Genomic DNA, 22762 nt, shown 5'->3' with positions numbered 1-22762 from the left:
CTACTCCTGTAATCCCAGTATTTAGGAGGCAGGACAGGGTCTCCAGGATAGCCTGGGCTACACGGAGTTCTAGTTCAGAGAGAAACAATGAGAAAGAAGTACATCTCAGACAAAAGGATACAGCAGAAAAAACAAAACAAAGCAAAACCAGGAACTATGAGTAGGAGAGGCTGCAGAGTGATGCTAGGAGCTGTAGCCCCTTGAGCCATGGTCCCAAAGGATCCACAAAACAAGTAACACTATCTCACAACCAGATCTCTGATTTTCAGGTCAGCCAAAGCTGAATAGAGACCCTGTCTGAAACAAACAAAATAATCCTAAAGGATACAGCTTCAACACCCATGAAGTCTCACCAACATGGTTGCCTAAATATGACCAGAACAAGGACAACACCTTAAGCATGCTAACAAGAAGAAGGAAAGTCCATGGAGTCTCAAATGGATACAAAAAACTACAGACAACTAAGGAATAGTTAAAAAGTTTTCTCCAGGAGAAAACACTTCAATTTGTTATCCATTAAGAAATCTCACCCAGAAAATATATACAATGGGGCTGGAGAGATGGCTCGGTAGTAAAGAGCACTGGAGGATCTTCCAGAGGTCCTGAATTCCATTCCCAGCACCACATGGCAGATCACAGCTATCTACATTGGGATCTGACACCCTCTTCTGGTATGCAGGCATACATGCAGACAGAGCACTCATACATAAAATACATAAATATTTTAAAAATATTTAGAAATGTTAGTCTGTATACTGTTACAGACTGAGCAGGTTGAATTCAGAAACATATAGATATAGGTACATATATATGTTACAACAATTAAAGAAAAAGCCATTAATTTGAAACAGATCAATGAAAGGTGGGTATACATGTAGGTTTGGAGGAAAGAAGGGGAAAGGAGAAATGGTGTAATTATAATCTCAAAACAAAAAATAAACCAACAACAATTTTTTGTTTTAAAAAAGAGCAGAATAGATCATGAATGAGACCTCAGAAACTGCATTGCCAAGCAATCTTCATACCATATGACAATCCTTTGAGTGGCAGAGATCTGACTTAACTTTATTAACCAGGATGCTTTATTCTAGACCAAAAGATATGTAATACAGGTAAAGGCCTACTCCTGTTGGGATGCCCAGGAGTCAAGGAACTAAATCCTATCCCTACCCTATTCTCTGCAGTTCTCCAGACTGCTCCTTCCCCAAGCAATTGCCACAGGTTACCCTGGAGGACAATTATGCCCTTTCATAACTTATCATCTGTGACTCACAAGATCTGAGAAAACAAAAGTGAAATGCAGGCCAGCAAGATAGCTCAGCATGGAGAAGCCCTAGGGACCTGAATTAGTGGATACTCCAAAAAGCTGTTATGACCTCCACCACAAAACACTGGTTTTTGATAATGCACACAGATGCTTATGTAATAGACAAACATAATTTTCTAAAACATTAAGTGGAAATCCATGTCCTTCTTTTAGGTTAATCCTAATGTTTTATGGCAGAGTGTGACAGAGGGTAGGGTATGGTGGCACATGCCTATAATCCCAGCACTCTGAGTCAGAGGTAGAAAGATCTGAGGTTGGAGATAAGACTAGGATGGACTAGGGAGATGACTCAACTTAAGAGCATTGGTTATTCTTTGGGAGGACCTGGATTTAACTTCCAGCTCCAAATAATTTATAATACCAGTCCTAGGGAACTGAGGCAGTCTTCTATCTTCTGCAGGTTGTAGGCATACATGCAGTACAGATTATACATACAAGAATGTCCACACAAATAAAAGTAAAAAACACAAGGCTGGAATGATGGCTGAGTCGTTAAGAGCACTTGCTTCAATTCCTAGCATCCACATGGCAGCAGGGCACAACTGTCTCTAACTCCAGTTCCAGGGAAACCTGAAACATTCACAGACACACATGCAGGCAAAACACTAATGCACATAAAATAAAAGTAAATAAATCAGCCAGGCATGATGGCACACACATGCCTTTAATTCCAGGCAAAGGCAAAATCAGATTTCTGAGTTGGAGGCCAGCCTGATCTACAGAGCGAATTCCAAGACAGCTAGGGCTACACAGAGAAACCCTGTCTCAAAATAAAATAATGAATGAATGAATAAAAATAATAAATCATTAAAAACAAAAACAAGAACACTGAAACATAAAAAACAGAACAAGTTACTGGATCATCTATGACATTATTGTGCTGGGCAGCATGACAAAGGAAATGTCTAACTTGAAATATCAGAGCTGGATTCAAATTTGGATTAAAACCTTTGTATATTTCACATATAATGCTGGAACAGACGCATTTCAATTATTGTCTTCCTGGAATCATGGGTGTGGCCTGTCGCTGTTTTCAGGTCTCCCTCTCTCTTTCTAGGATTCAGATTCCGAGGATAGCATCCTCCCAACCCCTTTCTACTTTCTAGGACTCATAATCCAAACTGGCACATCCTTTAGCGAAACCTTTTGCTTTTATTTTTTAAATTAACTTTATTTGTCCAAATATTTTGCCTGTATGTATGTGTGCACCACATGCGCGCTCTGTGCCTCAAGTCAGAAGAGGACGCTGGAGCCATAGCGCTGGGTTACACCATGTGGGTGCTAGGAGCTTAAACTGGGTCTTCTGCAAGCGCAACAAGTGTTCTTAACTACTGGGCCATCTCTTAACCCCCTTGAGTGATATCCAAAGACAGAAATCCTAGAGATAAGAGAATATCTATGATTTCATAGATACTACAAATTCCACTCCTCTCTCTACCTCATCCTGGTATTAATAACACCTATTCCTACCAAGTCAGGGACATAGGAATTTAGATCTTTTGCCATCAGCCTCCTCTTTTTTTAATAGTTTGCTTTTATTTTATGTTATTGGTGTTTTGCCTGCATGTGTATCTGTGTGAGGGTATCAGATCTTGGAGTTACAGACAGTTGTAAGCTGCCACGTGGGTGCTGGGAATTGAGCCTGGATCTTAATAACAGTGTCCTTAATCACTGAGTCAGGTTTCTTTTATGTATCCATGGCTGTCCTGAGCTCACTCTGCACACCAGGCGGACCTCAAACACAGAGATCCACCTGCCACTGACTCCTGAATGCTGGGATTAAAGGTGTGTGCCACCACTGCCAGGGCTGAGCAGAGAGAACTCCATAAACTAAGCCAGGTGTCCTCAGATTTCTTTCCCTAGAAAGGGTTTATCTTCTATAAATACTCGCTAGTATCTTTATCCTTCCCTATTCTGTCTTTTTGTTTTGTTTTGTTTTGTTTTTTTTTGTTTTTCGAGACAGGGTTTCTCTGTGGCTTTGGACGCTGTCCTGGAACTAGCTTGGTAGTCCAGGCTGGTCTCGAACTCACAGAGATTCGCCTGCCTCTGCCTCCCGAGTGCTGGGATTAAAGGCGTGTGCCACCAATGCCCGGCCCTCTTCTGTCTTATACTGATGAAGCAGAGGGTTTGGGCTAATCTAGACAGTTCTCCTGTTCAGTGCTTATCAACAATTCTCTTCACTGTGTGTGGTGATACACCTGTAATACTCAGAAGGCAGAGGCAGAATGATCAGGACGTTTCAGCCTAACCAGGGCTACATGAGACTAAAAAGAAGGAGATGGGGGCTCCCGATGGTGGTGGTGCACGCCTTTAATCCCTGCACTTAGGAGGCAGAGGCAGGCGGATCTACAGGGTAAGTTCCAGGACACCCTCCAAAGCCACAGAGAAACCCTGTCTCCAAGCACCCCACACACACACATATACACAAAAAAGAAAGAGATGGGGGAGAGAGGGAGAACAAGAATGTTTTTTACTATTCCATTGTTCATTTCCCTTTCCTATATAAAAAGGATCCCAATGATAATGCTTCATGACAAATCCACCTGTCTGTTTTCCTTGATATGAATTATTTTCATTTCTTCTTTGGCTCCAGAAATACACAATCCTGGTCAAATGCAGATCACTCCATCTCTGTTGGCTGTATCCACCTGGTTACTACAGGCATTGTACAGGGCTCCATCTGGTTCCTTGCTCTATACTCTACTCCTAGGCTCTGAGGTCTTCTTCATTTCATCCTTTAGCTATTAACTACCATGCAAAACAGCTCTCCAAAAAAATCCAGAATTACTGCTATCCTGGTTTTAGTCTTTCTGGATTCTACTAAAGCTAATCACAATTTATAACATAAAAATGACACTTGGAAGCTGGCTGGTGGTGGGGCATTCCTTTATTTCCAGCACTCGGAGACAGATCTCTGTAAGTTCGAGGTCAGCCTGGTCAGACCAAGTTCCAGGACAGGCTCCAAAGCTACACAGAGAAATCTTGTCTTGAATAACCAATTGGAAAAAAAAATATTAAAAAGTATGGGGCTAGTTGCTGGCCCCGCAGAAGACCATTTGCTGCTCCTGTAAGGGGCACCTACACAGACACATGTATGCAAACATCAAAAGACTTTATAATAAACAACAATCCTCTCCCTATACTGGGTGGGCTGCTGTGAGAGCTCGTTCAGCAGGCAGTCCTTGAGGTACCAGCCCCTTCTGGGATGGGCCTCAGGAGCTACTTGTGGAATGAGGAGCAAGCTCTCTTTCTGGGCGGTAGCAGCAGTGGGAATCACAGCTTCAAGAGTCTCTGGGCAGAAGAGGTTCTCTACCACAGTTTGATTCTAGAATAAATACTTGACTCCCGTTTATTCTGGGCTCTCATATAGTAAGTATCCATTACACTGGGCATGTTTTAGCATGCGCATGCAAGCCCAGTCTCTGGGAGGCTGGAGTTAATAAGATCAATATGCCCCTCACATATATGTACGTGTATCCGTCCTTATCCTTCAGAATACCAAAGAAAGGAAACTTTATGTTATAACAAACCTATAGACTATAACAGGTAGTTAACAGACACACTTGGAAGGAAAATGGGAGGAAAAGAAAAGACAAGCAAGACCCTATAGCAAGACAAGTGAGAGATTAATAGTGACCTGGAAGGCATCAACAGGCAGAGCAGAACATATACAAAAAGACTTTTCTTTCTTTCTTTCTTTTTCTTTTTGGAGACAGGGTTTCTCTGTATTGTTATGGAGGCTGTCCTGGAACTTACTCTGTAGACCAGGATGGTCTCGAACTCACAGAGATCTGCCTGCCTCTGCCTCCCGAGTGCTGGGATTAAAGGTGTGTGCCACCAACGACCAGCTAAAAAGACTTTTCTTTTCCTTCATAAAAACTTAATCATTTTTACTGTATTTGTGATATGTAAATATTGGTGTACAAGTGCTTCAGCACAAGTGTGAAGGCCAAGGACAATTCTGTAAAACTGGTTCCTCTCCCTCTTCATTTACTCAAGCTTTGGGGATTGAGCTGAGATGGCGCCTGTGTAGTAATCTGTTGAGCCACCTCTCAGTCCCAAGATCTTTTTCTTAGGTGGATTAGAATTTAGTGGCCCTACTAAGCAATGGTAATGGAATAGGTTCAGTGATGAGTGCCCCAGAGCAGAGCAGAGCAGAGCTCTCTGGGAGGTAATTTCACATACAAGGGCTAACTCCAGAATACACTGCTGAGACCAAAGCACAACTTTTGGTGTTGTACTTCAGAAGGTACCATCCATCTTGTTTTTAGAGACAAGGTCTCTTATTGGCTACCTCCCCAGTACTGGTATTATAAACACTGACCACTATTTCTGACTCTTTTACACGGATGCTGGAGCCCTTGTACTTATGGGGTAAGCAGTCTATCATCTGAACCTCCCCAGCCCAAGAATATCCTCTCTTCTTCATTTCCAATTCACTTTTTGCCCACGTAATCACCAGAGGTGTAAGTTACCATTATTATCAAAGTTGTCATTGTGGCCTCCTAAACTACTGAATTTTTTTCTTGTTTCAGTTTCATGGGTCTAACAACCTGGACAGTGTGGTGTAGCTTTAATCCCAGCACTCAGAAGGCTAAGGCAGACAGAGTGAGCTCCAGGACAGCCAAGGTTACACAGAGAAACCCTGTCTCAAATCACATATTTAAACCAATTGAAAAATACAAAATTTTGGGGTACTATTTCACATCTATTTAATCAGAATCTCAAGTAGGTTTTGGTAATCTATCTTCATTAAGTGCCAGATAATTTTTAATACATACTGAAAATGTAGAAGTTACCTCAATAGGGCTTTTCAATCTTGTACCCATTTTCAATGCCCTATCACAGGCATATTTTCAAGACCAAATGTAAACTCATAAATATGTCCCTGTAAAAATAAAAACTTAAATGTGCATTACTCTGGGAAACCACACACTTGTTTAAATAGCTGCTTTTTTTTTTTTTGAAAGATAAGGCCTCACTACATAGCCTCCATGCATGATCCCATTTAATCTTCCCAGTGCTGAGAATAGTGAGTATATACCAACCACAATACTCAGCTAAAGAGAAAATACTCACAAAAATACCCCCATAGGTGTTTGTGCCTAAGTGTATACATGTGCAGTATTGTACATGTATATGCAGGGGAGGTCAGAGGAGTTCTAGATCCTCTGGAGCTGGAGTTATATATATAGGCAATTGTAATTTAAAAAGTCCCGAAGGACACCATTCAACAGAGCTTGGATAGAGGGACTTTTTTATTGGGGGAAAGTGAATGGGGGGAAGGGGAGAAGAAAAGGGGAGACCAGCCTCTGGGGTCAGGAACAGCAGAAGAGAAGGGGGGAGGGAGAAAGAGAGACAGAGGCAGGCAGAGAAGCAAGAGAAAGAAATGGGAGGTGGGCAGGGCCCCTTTAGAAGGAAATGTAGTGAATGTGTACATGCGGTGCTCTTAGTGGCTGCAGCTGAGGGTGTATCCTGTCAGACCCAAGAGCAAGCCAGTACTAACAGTTGTAAGCAGCTTGATATGAACCAAACAGTCTTTAAAGAAACACCTGCAGGCATGAGCGGTGTTATATACGCAAGGCAGAAGAAGGCTCCACACCGCCTAAATGACATAAAGAAATGCTGAAACCCCCTTTCCTCTTCCTCCAAAAAGCCAACAGCCCCACACTCCTAATTAATTACAAATCAGACATCTGTTTCAGGCTAGTCTCCCAAGATTTTGCCTGGAAATGAAAGACCTCATTTGGCCCTTACGAGGCTCTTCTTAATATAAAATGACAGCTATTTCACAAGATGGGTAACAAACCTTAGCCTCACTTCCTAAGGCCACAGTCAGTAAGGACAAACAAGACAGCTTCTAAAATGGAGTATAGATCTGTCATCTCTGCCCTGACCTAGCACAAAAAACAACAATCTAGTAATGGGCCAAACTGTCCCCATCAGACAGAGTAATATTATAGACATTTCATTTATTTATTTGGGGGGGGGTTATAATTTAATCACATTTCTCACTTGCCTTTGCCTCCCTCCAAATACCCCATAAACTCGTTCCCACTCTCTTTCAAATTCTTGACCTCATTTTTACTACTTGTTTATTATGGATATCTTTGAGGGTTCCCCCCCCCCAATGAATTGGTAAGCTGTATCATATGCCAGGCACTATGATGGTAAGGTAATAAGCAAAAAAAAAAAAAAAGGCAAGTATAAAAATACACCGGGCATTGTTGGTGCATGCCTTTAATCCCAGCACTCAAGGGGCAAAGGCAAGCAGATATCTGTGAGTTTGAGGCCAGCCTGGTCTACAGAGTGAGTTGCAGTGCAGTCAAAGCAACAGAGAAACACTGCTTCAAAAAACAAACAAACAAACAAAATATATACATAGCTTGCTTGTTTCTAACAGGTTACTCTAAAACATATTTAACAATCCTAGTCTTGGATTCATGTCAAAGGTACATGAGGCATAGGGCTCAAGGGTTCAATAACAAGCTGCCTACTCTCTGGGAGCTTGCTGTTTAAATAAGTGGATGTATTAAGCAAAATGCTCTGCCAACATGGAGCACCTTTGGAGGTATAGTTTGGTTTCTAAGGATGAATATCCATCCAGACATGGAATTATTCTTTATACTTGTTCATATCTCAAACATTAGTTAATTCATCATAGAAAGTTATTTACGTTCTGAATAAATGACACTTAAGATATGAAGTAGAGAGCCGGGCGTTGGTGGCCCACACCTTTAATCCCAGCACTCGGGAGGCAGAGACAGGTGGATCTCTGTGAGTTTGAGACCAGGCTGCACCGACAGCCTCCAAAACAATACAGAGAAACCCTGTCTCGGAAAAAAAAAAAAAAAAAAAAAAAAAAAAAGAAATGAACTAGAGTGGAACAGAAGGAATTGAACAAGTGTGAGTTCAAACAAAGGTATAAAAGCTAAAAACACATGAGGTCTCAGAGATAGCTGAAATACACAGAAACAAGAGCAGAGGCTCTCAAGGTGCTGTCCATGGTCTGCAGAACTAAATGTCACAAAAGGAGCTCAATAAGAATGCCCTACTTCAGACCTACAATTAGAAAAAAAATGTGGTGATGAGAGGCACACCAATCTGTTTCTAATGTCTGGGTAATGATCATATATAAAAGGTTTTGGATTTTGCCAGGCGGTGGTGGTGCACGCCTTTAATCCCAGCACTCGGGAGGCAGAGGCAGGCGGATCTCTGTGAGTTCAAGGTCAGCCTGGCCTACACAGTGAGTTCCAGGACAGCCTCCAAAACAATACAGAGAAACCCTGTCTCAAAAAAAAAAAAAAAAAAGTATTGGATTTTATGCTAAGAGTAATAAGAAATTAACTCACAGGCTACAGAGATGGCTGAGCAGCTAAGTGTACTGGCTGCTCTTTAAGAGGATCTAGGTTCAATTCCCAAGACCTACATGATGGCTCACTTCAGTTCCAGGGGATCTAATGCCCCTTTTAGACCTGATACACATGATGCAAGGTGTGCAAGCAGGCATAATAATAATGGGGCTGGAGAGATGGCTCAGAGGTTAAGAGCACTGCTGCTCTTCCAGAGGACCTGAGTTCAATTCCCAGCAACCACAAATCTGTGATGAGATTTGATGTCTTCTGTCATGCAAGCAGGACACAGTGCATAATAAATAAATAAATCTTTAAAAACCAATATAAATTAACTCACTAAATGCTGGGTTAAAGTATTCAAGGTAATAGCATCTAGAAGAATTACTATTATCTCAGAGGATAAAGATTACAAACCAAGAGTCACACAGTGAGGTATACCAGTGACAAGGGTGACAGGAAACTGGAAGGACATTCTGGCCTCTGAACTGGTACCAAACTCAGAGGATTCTCTACACTCCTGTTCAGTGAAGAGACACAAGGGTCCTATTACTATTTTGTCAGCTTGAGACAAACAAAGTTATCAGGGAAGAGGAGCCTGCAGGCAAGTTTGAAGAGGAACATTGTCTTAATTAAATGACCAATGTGAGTGTGCAGCCCCTCTAGGTGATGCCATCCCTAAGCAGCTATTCTTGGGTTGTGTAAAAAGCATGGTTCTGCCGGAGGGTGGTGGCGCACGCCTTTAATCCCAGCACTTGGGAGGCAGAGGCAGGCGGATCTCTGTGAGTTCTCTCCTGGTCTAAAAATAAGGCAGCAGTTAGGCATGGTGTCACAATGGGGGCTGAAGCAGGAGAACTGCATTGAGTTCAAGTCCAGTTAAGGCTATACAGCAGCATCTTATTTCAAAAAACCCAACCAAAAAAACCACAAGTTGCCAATAAGTTAGCCAGCTTGCCTACATATCTTGTTAGACAGGTTCCATTAACAGAAGCCTACATCTGGAAATGGTACTTGTTCTTGGTATTCCCAGAAACACTATTCTCCCAATTCCTGGAAGGTCAACTTTCACTCAGTGACTGAATCAAAAGGTCTCAAGTTTCCAATCCTTAGAAGACACATTAGCATGCCTGCCTATGACCCTTCTCAGAGAAAGAGCAAATATTCTTTAATCCAAAGGCCAGGAGATCAATGCTATCCTGGATTATACAGAGAAACCCTCACAGAATCAAGAAACCTTTTGAAGGTCAGCAACTTATATTGACAGAAATCCATCAATCTGAGGTTTTGTCACAATAGCATGTCACCCAGACTTAGCCACAAGTAATAATAGATGGGAGGGTAGTTAGACATTCAAGTGAAGTTTAGAGGAGTGAGTGAGGAGGCCCAGTGCATTTGGTGACCAATGATGCAGGTATGGTGACCTGAGTATGATCCCTTGAACCTACATAAAGATAAAAGGAGAAAATGCATTCCACAGGTTAGCCTCCAGCCTATATGTGTGCACTGTGGTACTTGTGCACACACACATTGATGAAAATGACATAGACATAGACAATAAGAAGAGCTAAATAACTGTCTGTCTGTCTGTCTGTCTTGTGAGACAGGGCCACTGTGTAGCCCTGACTGGTCTGGAACTCACTGAGGTTCACCTGAGATAAGCCACTGCTTCATGCAGACCTTTCCTCAGTTGTAAAGTCACCCCAGAGATCTTATCCCGACCACAGCCCTTCTCTCAGACTCAGAAGCCTGGACTAAATTTCTGCTGACATTCCCCTGAGGTAGAACTTTAGTGATTTTGAAGGCAAGCCATGGAAGCTTCATGATGAGGAGTTACTGCTCTCTGTGTGTTCCTTAAAGGTCTAGGAGACATCTGGGGATGGTAGCTTATAACTGTAATCTCGGTACTTGAGAGGCAGGGGCTGGAGAATTACATGTTTGAGGCTAGCCTGGGATACATACATAAAGAAACTTTCTCAAAAGATAACTCAAAATGAAATAAGATGCTATTTCTCTGATGCCTAAATAAGCAGTAGGTTGCAAACATCCAAGTAGACTCAATAGTTTGTTTGAAACAGATTCTCACACTATTAGCCAGGCTGACCTTGACCTCAGAGTGATCCTCCTACCTTCGGCTCCCCAGTGCTAGGATAACAACCATAAGCCACCACAACTCTTCCTGGTTTGAACTCCCATTTCCCTAACTAAAACAAAATTTATAATGGTGGGTTTGCTATCAACCAACTTACGAGATTTCAAAGAAACCTATTTTATTTGTGTCCAAGAAACTCACTTTTAGAGGTTTAGACTTTGCCCAGATAAAAGCCCCCACGCAAACGTTCCCACAAGTAATAGGTATCAAGCAGTTTCTGTACCATCTGAGATGACTACAATGCCAGTCACTATGCCTACCATAAACCAAGCACTCTTCTCTATTAACCAGTAATATCAAGTACTACTAAGTAAACTAGCTTATGGTCACGTTACAAATGTAAAAACAAAGGCACAGAAAAGGGATGTGACTTAGTTACAGGCTGTAGGTATGGCAGTAGAATTAAGATGCAGTTCTAGGAAATTTGGCTTGCTGAAACACATTTTTGGAGGGCAGGGATTGAGACAAGGTCTCTCTGTGTAGCCCTGGATGTCCTGAAATTCACTCTGTCGACCAGGCAAGCCTTGAACTCACAGAGATCCACCTGCCTCTGTTCCCTGAATTCTGGGATTAACAGTGTGTAGGTGTGGCACAGTACACACGTGAGGACACCAAGTTATCAGGCTTGGCAGCAGGTGAGGATCCGCCTGCAGCCCAAGCTCTAGGATACACTGCCATTTTGATGGTACAATCAGTTGATTCCACAAGCAAGGACTTGATTCCATAATAAGTATTTAGGTTGAGATCAAACACTTGAGTACATAAAAACACACATTCACACAAATGACCAGAACAGCCACTTCTACTCAACTCATGTGCAATGTGACATCACAAGCTTGAATGTACCAAGATACTACTTCTTGAACTAATATTAAGCCAAAATCCTAAAAACTAAGACCTGACAAGCAAGGTTAAAAAAAAGAGGAACCAGAGAGATGGTTCACCAGTTAAAAGCACTGGATGTTCTTGCAATGGAGTTCAATACCATCACCCACATGCTGGTTCACAGCCATCTGAAACTCTAGTCCCAAGGGATACAATATCCTTTTTTGGCCTCTGAGGGTACCAGGCATGTATGTAGTACAAATATGTTTGAGTTAAAAACCCATTAAAGTAACATTTAAATTAAGGTAATTTAAAAAAAATTTGAAATGTCAAAAAAACAAACCCCGTACTTTTCTTTGTACCTGTGATTGAGAGCAAGAGTTTCCAACATCTATGTTTTCTATCCCTCATATTAATTACTTCGTGCATAAGAGGCCCAAGATTTTGAGAAATCAAAACAAAGGCTGGAAAGTGAAGGTACAGGCAGGTCTAAGCCTGTGAGTCTGAGGCCAGACAGGATTATATAGTGAGACCCTGTCACAAACCAACAACCAAACCAGTTGGGAATAGTGGTGCAAGTGTATCTGAGTGCTCTGGAAGAAGCAAGAGGATCAGGAATTCAGAGGCAGCTTCTACCATCTAGGGAGTGCAAAGCTAGTCTGGGATACCAGAGACTGTCTCAAAAACAAACAACTCTAAAAAAGGAGACCACAAACCTATCCCTGGATAGGTAAACAGAACGGATATTCTACAAAGTTAGCTTTTTGAATTCCCACTCAGAATTTTGAACAGTTTAGATCAATCAGTGCCACCGAAACATCCAAAACACAGTTTTTGTGTCTTCTCTAGTCCATCACCACTGACAGGTGTTAGAAACACTCACAGGCAAGCTGGAAGGTCTTGACTGCAGACTCAGGTTCATATCTTCTTGCCCTCCTTTACTGGAGGTCATTGAGGGGGCTGAGGATGCCTGAGACCCAAATGAATCTTGAGAAAGCTCCTACAAGAAAAGCAAAGACGCTGTGAAAGCCTACCCCACATGGTGGCACACATTTCATCTCCATGCTTGGCAAACAAAGGCAGGGGGGGGTCTATGAGTTCCTACTCAAAACAGTAACAACAGAGAGAGAGGGAGAGGGAGAGAGAGAGGCCGACCAACTGACAGACCTGATAGATCAATCAGGCTGGGGTTGGAGAGATAGCTCAGCATCTGTTCAGTTCTCAGCATCCATATGAAGGCTCACAACGCAATCATCTCTATCTAGCTATAAAGGAATCAATACCCTCTTCTGACCTCTGTGGGCATCAGGCATACACAAGGTACACAGGCAAACATACAGGCAAAACATCTATACAAACAAAAAAAAGTTTGAAAAAGAGGAATCAAGCAAGAAAACTTGATTCAGGGTAAAAGGGTAAAAGAACTGTTGTGCTTTCTTACACGGGAGACTCTTGTGAGAAGTGCAACTGCACATATTATTATTTGACAAGACAAAAATTTAAGCAATGGTTCTTAAGAACGTCAAGAGTGAGCCTGATATGGTATAGGTCAATGCCTGGGATCCCAGTATTAGGCAGGCTACAGCAGAAGGATAGCAAGGCGTGTCTGGGCTACTCAGTGAGGCATTGCTTCAAAAACAAACAAACAAAAAAACCCTCCAAACAAATTAATGTCAACAGTGGAAATTGTTGTCTTTTTACTGCTACCCAAGGAGAGCCATTTCTTAGGGCTGGGGGAAGAAACATAACTAACTATAGTTAACTAAGTTTAGTATCTTATCAAGCAATGGATTAAACAATTTGGTTTGTTTAAAAACTAGCTAAGCAGCCAGGAATTGGTGGCACACACCTTTAATCCCAGCACTGGAGGTTGAGGTAGGCAGATAGAAATGAGTTCTAGACCAGACTTTATCAAAACAAACAAAACTCCAAACAGAGAATTTCATAATCCAGACTATCCTGAGTAACAGAACAGAATAGCAGCAAAAATAAACTGCATATAACACAGCTACCTAAAGTGATTACTTTGGATGTTCACATTACGATATACTGTTTGGGGGAGTGGGAATCAGACCCCATTACCATTTATTTCCTGTCTATAGGATTTTCCATTGCTTTATTTTTTTACAATAAGAATTATAGGTCTTTATATAGTTAAAAAGGTTATGCCTTTATTAGTACATTTACCCAGAGTTTAATTGGTTTTATACATAACACAAAGCTGCAAGCTGCCTCTGTTTAGCACAGGGAGGACAAGAGGTAGAGCAACTCACCTGTGGTGGAGGGAAGCGCTGCTGGGAGTAGGCAGTTTGCTGGGACTGCTGAGGCTGGGGCTGAGAATAAGCAGCCTGCTGGGAAAGCGTCGAGGATGCTGGCTGCTGAGGTTGCTGCTGCTGGTAGGGAGACTGTGCCTGTGGTTGTGAGTAGGGGGGCTGGCTCTGGGGATGCTGCTGTGCAGTGGACTGCTGCGAGGGGTATGGAGTTGGGGACTGCTGATGTGGAGGCTGGGATGGCTGCTGGGAATATGGAGGCTGAGAGGATTGAAGCTGTGGCTGCTGAGTCTGCGGCTGTTGCTGATATGAAGGCTGTGCATGAGGGGTCTGGGATGGTGGTTGCTGGGAGTAAGGTGGCTGCTGTTGTTGGGGATGAGGACTTTGCTGGTTATAATATGGAGTCTGGCCCTGCTGACCATACCCACTGGGGCCTTGCTGTCCATAGGGTGGAATCTACAAGAAAGAAAAGATACTTTTAGGACTGCCTCACCTAGATGAAGAAAGGTGAGGAGTAATGCCTGAACAGGAATATAAAGTACCCAAGCCTCATCTCATAAAAAAAAAGTTCAGGTTTCTTCTACTACCACTCTCTACACAAGCCCTAAAAAATGGCTTACTTATACATAATACTGAATTCACCCACTAAAAAGTCATGCCACTTTTGAGCTCATGTGAGTCCAACAACTCACATGAGCTCAATAACAGTTATTTTCCCCAGGAAGGTTATTCTTTTTTATCATGGCCTAGGTTGTTTTTATTTTAGGAAATTTATCCTAATCACAATGAAGAGGCACTAGGAGCCTGAATCCAACAATTGAAGGCCCAGTGTGTAACAATCTGAATAGTATCCAAATCACTAAGCTGCCTTGGTTCTCTTTCATTTAGTCTTCATTTTAAAAATATTCAGGAGTTACTGTATTTGCCTAAAATGTACATAGTCCCCAATACTACATAAACTAGGCATGATGGATAGAGATTGCTTCGAATTCCATCCCCCTACTGGTGACCTGGAGGCAGGAAGTTCAAGGTCATTCTGAATATTCTAGAGTTAAAGGTCATCCTGAAACCAGAGGGAGGGGGGATGGACCACACGACACAACCCAAGGAAAGAACCCTATGTCACCTCTCACTTTTCTCATAGAAAGATAGCACCCATCACTTGAGAGGCAGATGGAGGCAAAACTCTTGAGTTTGAGGCCAGACTGGTCTACAGAGATACTATTTCAAAGAAAAAAAGAGGAGGAGAGGAGGTGGAGAAGGAAAAGCAGCAACAGCAGCAGCTGGGCAGAGTGGTAGTGCACATCTTTAATCCCAGCACCCAGGATTAAAGGCAAGAAGATCTCTAAGTTTGAGGTCAGCCTAATCTACAGTTCTAGGACAGCCAGGACTATACAAAGAAACCCTATCTTTAAAGACAAAATAAACAAAAATTTAAAAAAAAGAAGAAGAGTATGTACTTCATTTTCTGTACTTTGTTTTAGAAATAATTTCAAGCTTCATACACTGTCCTTGCCTTTTTGTTACTCAGACATAAATGGCAGAAAGTTTGCCAATACAAAAACAAAAATGACAAGATGATAGATATTAGGGCCAGCAATATGACTAACCGATAAAGATAATTGCCATCAAGCCTGATGACCTGAGTTCAATCCCTATTTGAGCAAGTTGTCCTTATCCAAGTAAATAATAGTAATAATTTTTTAAAGGGTGACAGTACAAGAGCTGGGGTTGGAGCTCAGAAGCAGAGTCCTATCTAGTATGATTGTGCCCTTGGGTTTGATTCTCAGCACTGGAAAAACCAAAAATCAAAAAAACAATGGTATGAATAATCAGTCAGACTGACATGATTTTTCCGGACAGGGTTTCTCTGTGTTGCTTTGGAGCCTGTCCTGGAACTCGGTCTGTAGACCAGGCTGGCCTTGAACTCACAGAGATCCGCCTGCCTCTGCCTCTCGAGTGCTGGGATTAAAGGCGTGCACCACCAATGCCCGGCTGAAACATCTTTTTCTAAAAAAAAAAAAAAAAACAACAACAAAAACAGGAGGAGTCTCTTCTGTCACAGCACTGTTTGCATCTATATTGTTCATCATATTACCTTCTGTGTTTCACACCAAATCCTTGTTAAACTTCTCTTTGACCCCGGCAGCTTATGCTACAGGCCATGAGAAAAGTGAAAGGCTTCCTCACATACAAGGAGGTTTCTACTGTAGTAGCAATACACAGGTACTCACCATGGCCTTCTACCATTTATCCTCCCCCAAGGGAAGAGAAGAACAGTCAGGTCAGGGAGAAGAGGGGAAAGAAGACATGTAGATGGGGTTCAAACCCTAAGATATGTTGAGACAGACAAAAAGGCAGACACATACACAGGATGGTGTACACGATCTTGTTCTTCTTAGCTAGCTTATGTGCATATCAAGGAGGCCTCAGTCATTCTAATCCTGGAACACTGATTTTAGACAGCAAAGAAGGTCAAGAACATCATATACCTGCTGTGCATAAGAGAGGCCGCCCATGGCACTCTGAGCCCGGCCCTGCATGGTCATTGGGTACCGCTGTGGAGTCTGGGACCCATATGGCTGCCCTGGGTACCCATGTCCTTGCTGCGGTCCTGAAGGAGGTCCCTGTTGTTGTGAGTATGGGTTAGTCCCACCATACGGCTGAGGTCTCATCTTTCCCATCTGATCCATTGGACTGGATGGCTACAAAATAAAGAACATTTTCATTAGCCTCAAGTTTTGACGGCCTCTGGCCAGCATGAACACATAGAAGTCTTTTAAATTAAGCCTACTATGTAAGAAACCAGTTATTATGGAAAAGTAATGGGACAGATCCAGTAGCCCTCAAGTAGTCATCCAACTCTTTTCAGAACTTAGATTTTCATTTAAATAATAATAATGCCACGTGAAAGCATTTTTGAAGCTTCAAAACCAGATACAGAAGCATTCTAGAAAACTGAAAAACAGGCTGGGGGTAGGGAAGAACAGATTCCATAGTCCATTAATAGAAACTTTTCCTTTGCATTTTTGTAAAGCTATGGCACAAAGCATTTCAATTTATGTCTTCTTCAAGTGAACAACAAAGCTAAGTAATAGCTATTGAAAGAACAGTAATGAATTTGGAGCCTTTGTTTATTTCAAGTGAAAAACCCATTTCATTTAAAAATCAAGAATTTGAAAATAAAAAAGGCCAGAACCTTGTCTTTTTAAAGAACAAAATATAAGACTGGAGAAATGCTCAGCAGTTAGCATTGGGTGGCCAACAACCACCTATGACTCCCATACATGCCAAAATACACACAAATACACACATGGGGGGGGCACGACAGACAGACAGACAAACATAGAAAGAAACCTTTAAACAAATAGTAAGCTATAGGCTGAGTATGGTGGCAAATGTCTGTAATTCCAGCACTTGAGGCAGACAGAGGATGATCCTAAGATGCAAAGTGAGTTTGAGACCAGTCTAGGTTAAATGGACTGTCTCAAAAAGCCAAAAGCAACCAAATACAACACCAACACAAAGCTCAAAAGTTCAAAGCACAGACATCGTTGCACAAATACAGCTTTTCTAGCTGGGCATTGTGGCTCACACTTGTAATCCTAGCACTTAGGAGGCTGAGGTAGGGGGGAGTTGTGCATTTGAGGTAACCCTCAGCTACATAAGAAGTTTTGGGCCAACTTGAATTGATGAGACCCTGTCTCTGGATAGATGGATGGACGGACAGACGGACGGACGGACGGACGGACGGAAATTCATGACTTCCCAGCCCTTCATGCTGTGTGCCAACAGTTTCAATCAGCTCATTCACTTTCTGACATGGTTTTATCCTACTGGATGAAACAGAAAATATGTTCCTAACATATTTTCCTCTGTCAGATGCTGGCCTGCATCTACTGGTGACAGGAAGAGGGAAGAATTCTTCTAAATAGCTCTCAAATACACTCAGTTGGAAGATAGGTTCAGAGCCCTAAACAAAACTTGGAACAGAATCTTAGTTTGGGAGTAGGATGTAAATCTAAGTATTATAGATATAAATATCATTAACTTTCAAATGAAGTAGTTTAGCAAACCAGTAACATACACCAAAATCACCTGGAGAGCTTGTCAAATCAGACCACTAGCATCTGTGATTCAGTAGGTTCACATACTGCCCAGAATATGCATATTTGTAACAAGTTCCCTGGTGACCATGATACTTTTAAGAAGCACTGCCTTGCCAGGCGTTGGTGGTGTACGCCTTTAATCCCAGCACTCAGGAGGCAGAGGCAGGCGGATCTCTGTGAGTTCGAGGCCAGCCTGGTCTACAGAACGGAGTTCCAGGACAACCAACACAATACAGAGAAATCCCTGTCTTGAAAAACAAAAAAAAATAGAAGAAGGAACCAGAAGGAGAAGGAAGGAGGAAGAGGAAGGGGAGAGGAGGAGGAGGAGGAGGAGGAGGAGGAGGAGGAGGAAAGGAGGAACAGCAGCACTGCCTTAGGGGCTGGAGACAGCTTAGTAGTAGGTTCTAGTTCCAGTTCCAGGTTTGGGGAGGATGGGGGCTCAAAGTGGGTGGGTGGAGGCGACCTAGAGGTCTAGATCATCCTGAGGGGTCTTTCTAGTTCCATTACTAAATAAATACTAATTTCTTGATAATATAAGATGTGCTCCATTTAAACAATTGCTCTTCCTTCTTCCATTCTTCTCCCCTCTTGTGTGTTTTTATTATACTAGAAGAGGTAAAGCTATTGTGAAGGAATATGCTGTCAAGTACAACAGCAACAACAAAACCCAGGAGCTAGTGGAAGGGATATGGTGGTGCACACCTGTGACCCCTGCTACTTAGAAGCATAGGCAGGAGCATCACAGAATCAAAGCTAGCTTGGTCTATATATAGCAAGTCCAAAGCCAGCCAGGGCTACATAAATGTAGCTTTGCTTGTTTTCGAAGAGAAACAAAATGAAAGAGAGAGGCAAAGTTCTCTCAGATTATGGATAAATTTCAACTAAAAAGATAACCATAGTAATGGGAGTACTTCTTTCCAGACAAGAGGATCACAGGAAAACCATGTCTCAAACCATTACCTTTCAGTGTTATTCCAGGCTATTTCCAACAATCTTAACTTCTACATCAGAAGTCCCAATAATGCTCCCAATTAGATTTTTGGTACCTACAGGGGTGATTTTGTACCACTTAGGACAATCGAGTTTAACAAAAAACCCCCGCTAGTGATAAATACCACAAATTCCCCCAATACTGTTGGCAAATGGCACAAAGATGGGGTGGGGCAGGGGAGTTTAAATGCCACACATCACACCTCATCTCATCCCAGGCTACAGGGGCCATCTGAGACCCTCAATTGAAGAGGGCAATATTTTCTACACAGAGACACAAGCATGCTCTGGCTGTGTGTCAGTCTAGGCCTAACGCCAGGTGCACTTATTACGATGGTGTTATTATGGAGCTTCTACAGCAATGGCTATTAACAATGGCTGTAGATCAGAATTTTCCATGAGCTTCACAAATGCCCAGGTCTCAAGGTTCCAATTTTGTTGGTGTGGGATGGCTTGAGTCTTCCCCCCACTTTGGATCCATGAATGATTCTGATGTATGTGATTAGCTGAAAACCAGAGAACCAGTAAAGCATTATTCAATAAAATGGACTGTGATGTGCTACTGCTACACACTTGAAATATGAAATGTGTGCCGGGCGGTGGTGGCGCAGCCTTTAATCCCAGCACTTGGGAGGCAGAGGCAGGCGGATCTCTGTGAGTTCGAGGCCAGCCTGGTCTACAAGAGCTAGTTCCAGGACAGCCTCCAAAGCCACAGAGAAACCCTGTCTCGAAACCCCCCCCCCCAAAAAAAAGAAATGTAACTGGGGAACTAAATTATTTGCCTTCCCCTCTCTTAAGACAGATTTTGCTACATGGAGACCAGGCTAACCTCAAATTGGTACTCTCCCTGCGTTAGCTGTCAAAATATTGTGATTAAAGGTGTGGGCTTCCACATTTAATCTTATTCTTTTAATGCTGCTGTCTGACTCAAGAGATTTGTCTGCTTCTGCCTCCTTAGCTCTGAAACTATAGGCGGCACCACCACTACCTGGATACTTTTATTGTTTTATACTCGCTTACTTTTTGCAGACCTAGGAATTTAACACAAAGCTTGATACATGATAAATATTTCACCACTTTTTGGTTCTTGTTTTACTTTTTATTGAGATAGGGTCTTACTAAGATGCCCAGGATAACTTTGAACTTTAATGCATTTTATGTGTATGAGTGTTTTGCTCCGACATCTGTCTGCACCATGTACATGCCTGCAAAAGATGTTGAATTCCCTGAACTGGTATTATGGATATTTGCGAGCCACAATTTGGGTGCTGGGAATCAAACTACAGTGCTCACTGCAAGAACAAGTGCTCTTGACAGCTGAATAATCTCTTCAGCCTCTAACCTTGAAATTTGATGCTTCTACCTCAGCTTTAGAGTAAATAGAATTAAAGGCTTGTGTGAAAGCTTGGCATTATATTAGTTCATTTATTATTTATTAATTACTTCTTTTAAGGCAGGGCCTTTAAATAGGGGTCTCAAGGCCTCAAACAAGATGACTTCAAACTGATGATTTTCCTGACTCTGTCTAGCTTAGCTTCCCTAAATGTTGGGATTAAAGGCATGTGCCACCACAACTAGGTTATGTGGTGCTTGAGATCAAATCCAGGGCAAAATTTGTCTGATAAGAACTCTATAAGCCAAGCTATCCATATGGCTAGTGGCTACCGTACTACAATGTAGTTTGAGAATGTTTCTAAATAATTTACCATTTCCTGCTAAATATGGCTCCGAACTTCCTATTAAACTCCACAATATTAACATATAGGAAGAAGCCATGCTTTGGTGGAGCACGCTTTTAACGGGAGGCAGAGACAGGTGAATCTGTGAGAGTTCGATGCCAGCCTGATATACAGAACGAGTTCCAGGCCAGGACAGCCTCCAAAGCAATACAGAGAAACCCTGTCTCGAAGAAGAAAAAAACAAAAAACAAAACCCTAGAATAGGAGGAATTACAGGCATAAACTACCACTTTACTTTGGTCAAGTTCTGAGACACAAGAGTTTAGGAATTTTATTTTCAAAGTCTTCTCAGTAACCCAGAGAGAAAGCACAGTTCAAACTATTCAGCTAAATAAAACAGGCTATGAACCTTGTGGGCAGAGGGAAAAAATGGACTGAACTGAATTAGAAAAGGGGTGGGCATAGAAAAGTCATAAAGGAACAAGGACATTTTGAGATAACCCAGCCTGTACCAGCAAGGGTCCAATGCATACCAGCCCCAAACACATGGCCAAAATATAAAAGCTTACAATGGCATGGTGGCATCTATTTTCCCTGAACTTAGAGGAGGCAAAGTCTAAGGCCACTTTGGCCTCACAGTAGGATCTTTTAAAAATGGGTTAAAAGTCTGTTCTCACATAAGACATATGTGCCCAATTGAACAGAGAGAGCTACTTCTAAAAGATGTGGGGTTCAAGAACTGCCTTTCAAAATGAATCTGACAGACTTGTTCCCCTCAAAGGCTTATCATGATGAGCTTATTTGAAAATTTATCCAGCTCCAACAACTAGACCACACTGGTCTCATGTCAAAGTTAAATATCTGCTCCTCTCAAAAGAGAATCTAATCCCCACTTCTGAGACTTAAAAATATTGTGAAAAGATATGTTTTTCAGTCATAGAAAAAAAGGCACCATCCAATCTCTTAAAGTAGAAAATACCATTAAATCTTCACTGATCAGTTTTACTGAAACACAAAATTTTCTACTACATGTAAAGTAGAAAAGCCGGTCTCAATAGTGAGCAGCCACAAAGCAGAAGATGGGAACCCTGAATTAGAGCTGCTGCAAAAGAGCCAGAGATTCCACTCTGGGAAAGACAGAGAGGAAATCCTTTCAATGGGAAACCACAGGAGTAGATTACTGTGATTACACTTCAAAAGCAGAGGCTCTGCCACAGAGACACATAATTGAGAGGAAAATGCTGGCCCTTGATCAGGGAAGTCAGGCCCCCTGCTATATACTCTCCTGCATTCATAAAAAAATAAAAATAAAAAGGGTGAAAGAGCTATAAGAAAGCACATCTCAGTCTACCACTTAGCTCCTTCCAGATCACTGGCCAAGTTATAAACTGCCTGACAAATGAAAAGAATGCAGTTTAGGGGCATCAAAGGCTTATCCGTCTGAATATATTCAGTACAAACAGCTTGCAAACAAACCACTTGCAGAGTTCCCCTGCTCTCAGCAAATGGAATTACAAGCACCTCCAGACCAGTTGGCTATTGGAATCACAAGTTCTCAATGTATCAAGGAAAAATCACAGTGACCCTGTGAACTGCTGAATGTAACAAACTGCGTTTCAAGGTTCCTCAGGGTTAAGTGTCAGACGTAACCAATTTCAGGACACTCAAAAAATTAAACATAGTTGCAAATTCTCTATCTGACCTTGAGCCATTGAGAGACCAGACAAGACCAAGTACTAACACAAACACCAAGCGGTAGCACTCCCTGGCTGTATTATGTGGTAGTGGCACCAGAAAAAAGAAACTAATTCTGAAATAAAAGTCTGAGAAGGAATTGATAATCAATCCCAAGCCAACGGTGCATTGAGGAAGTGATCAGAAGTGGAGGTAAGGGCCAACTTTAACGCCCACCAGAGTAGAAAGAATAAAATGAATGGGTGGGTCACAAAGAAGCCCTGAGCACTACACACTTGTTCTTTCACTCTAAATGCCAACTAGTTGGTGCCAGTATAAACCCAGAACCTTACCCTTGGATTTTGGGCCTCCACGTATTATTTCTTA

At 42.1% G+C, this 22762-nt stretch overlaps 1 protein-coding gene across 1 annotated transcript in view; it reads right to left on the bottom strand.

Moving 5' to 3' along the window:
• The window catches only part of Arid1a (AT-rich interaction domain 1A), a 75317-nt gene that overhangs the window by 28024 nt on the left and 24531 nt on the right, over positions 1–22762 (bottom strand). Inside the window, 3 exon segments of the mRNA XM_040756402.1 lie at positions 12537–12653; positions 13927–14379; positions 16416–16628. Of these exon segments, the coding sequence (XP_040612336.1) occupies positions 12537–12653; positions 13927–14379; positions 16416–16628 (783 nt within the window).

This window comes from Mesocricetus auratus, unplaced genomic scaffold (assembly GCF_017639785.1).
Source record: "Mesocricetus auratus isolate SY011 unplaced genomic scaffold, BCM_Maur_2.0 Super-Scaffold_100014, whole genome shotgun sequence".
Taxonomy (NCBI): Eukaryota; Metazoa; Chordata; class Mammalia; order Rodentia; family Cricetidae; genus Mesocricetus; species Mesocricetus auratus.
The sequence above is the reverse complement of the archived record's forward strand: the minus strand, read 5'-3'. Positions and strand labels throughout refer to the sequence as shown.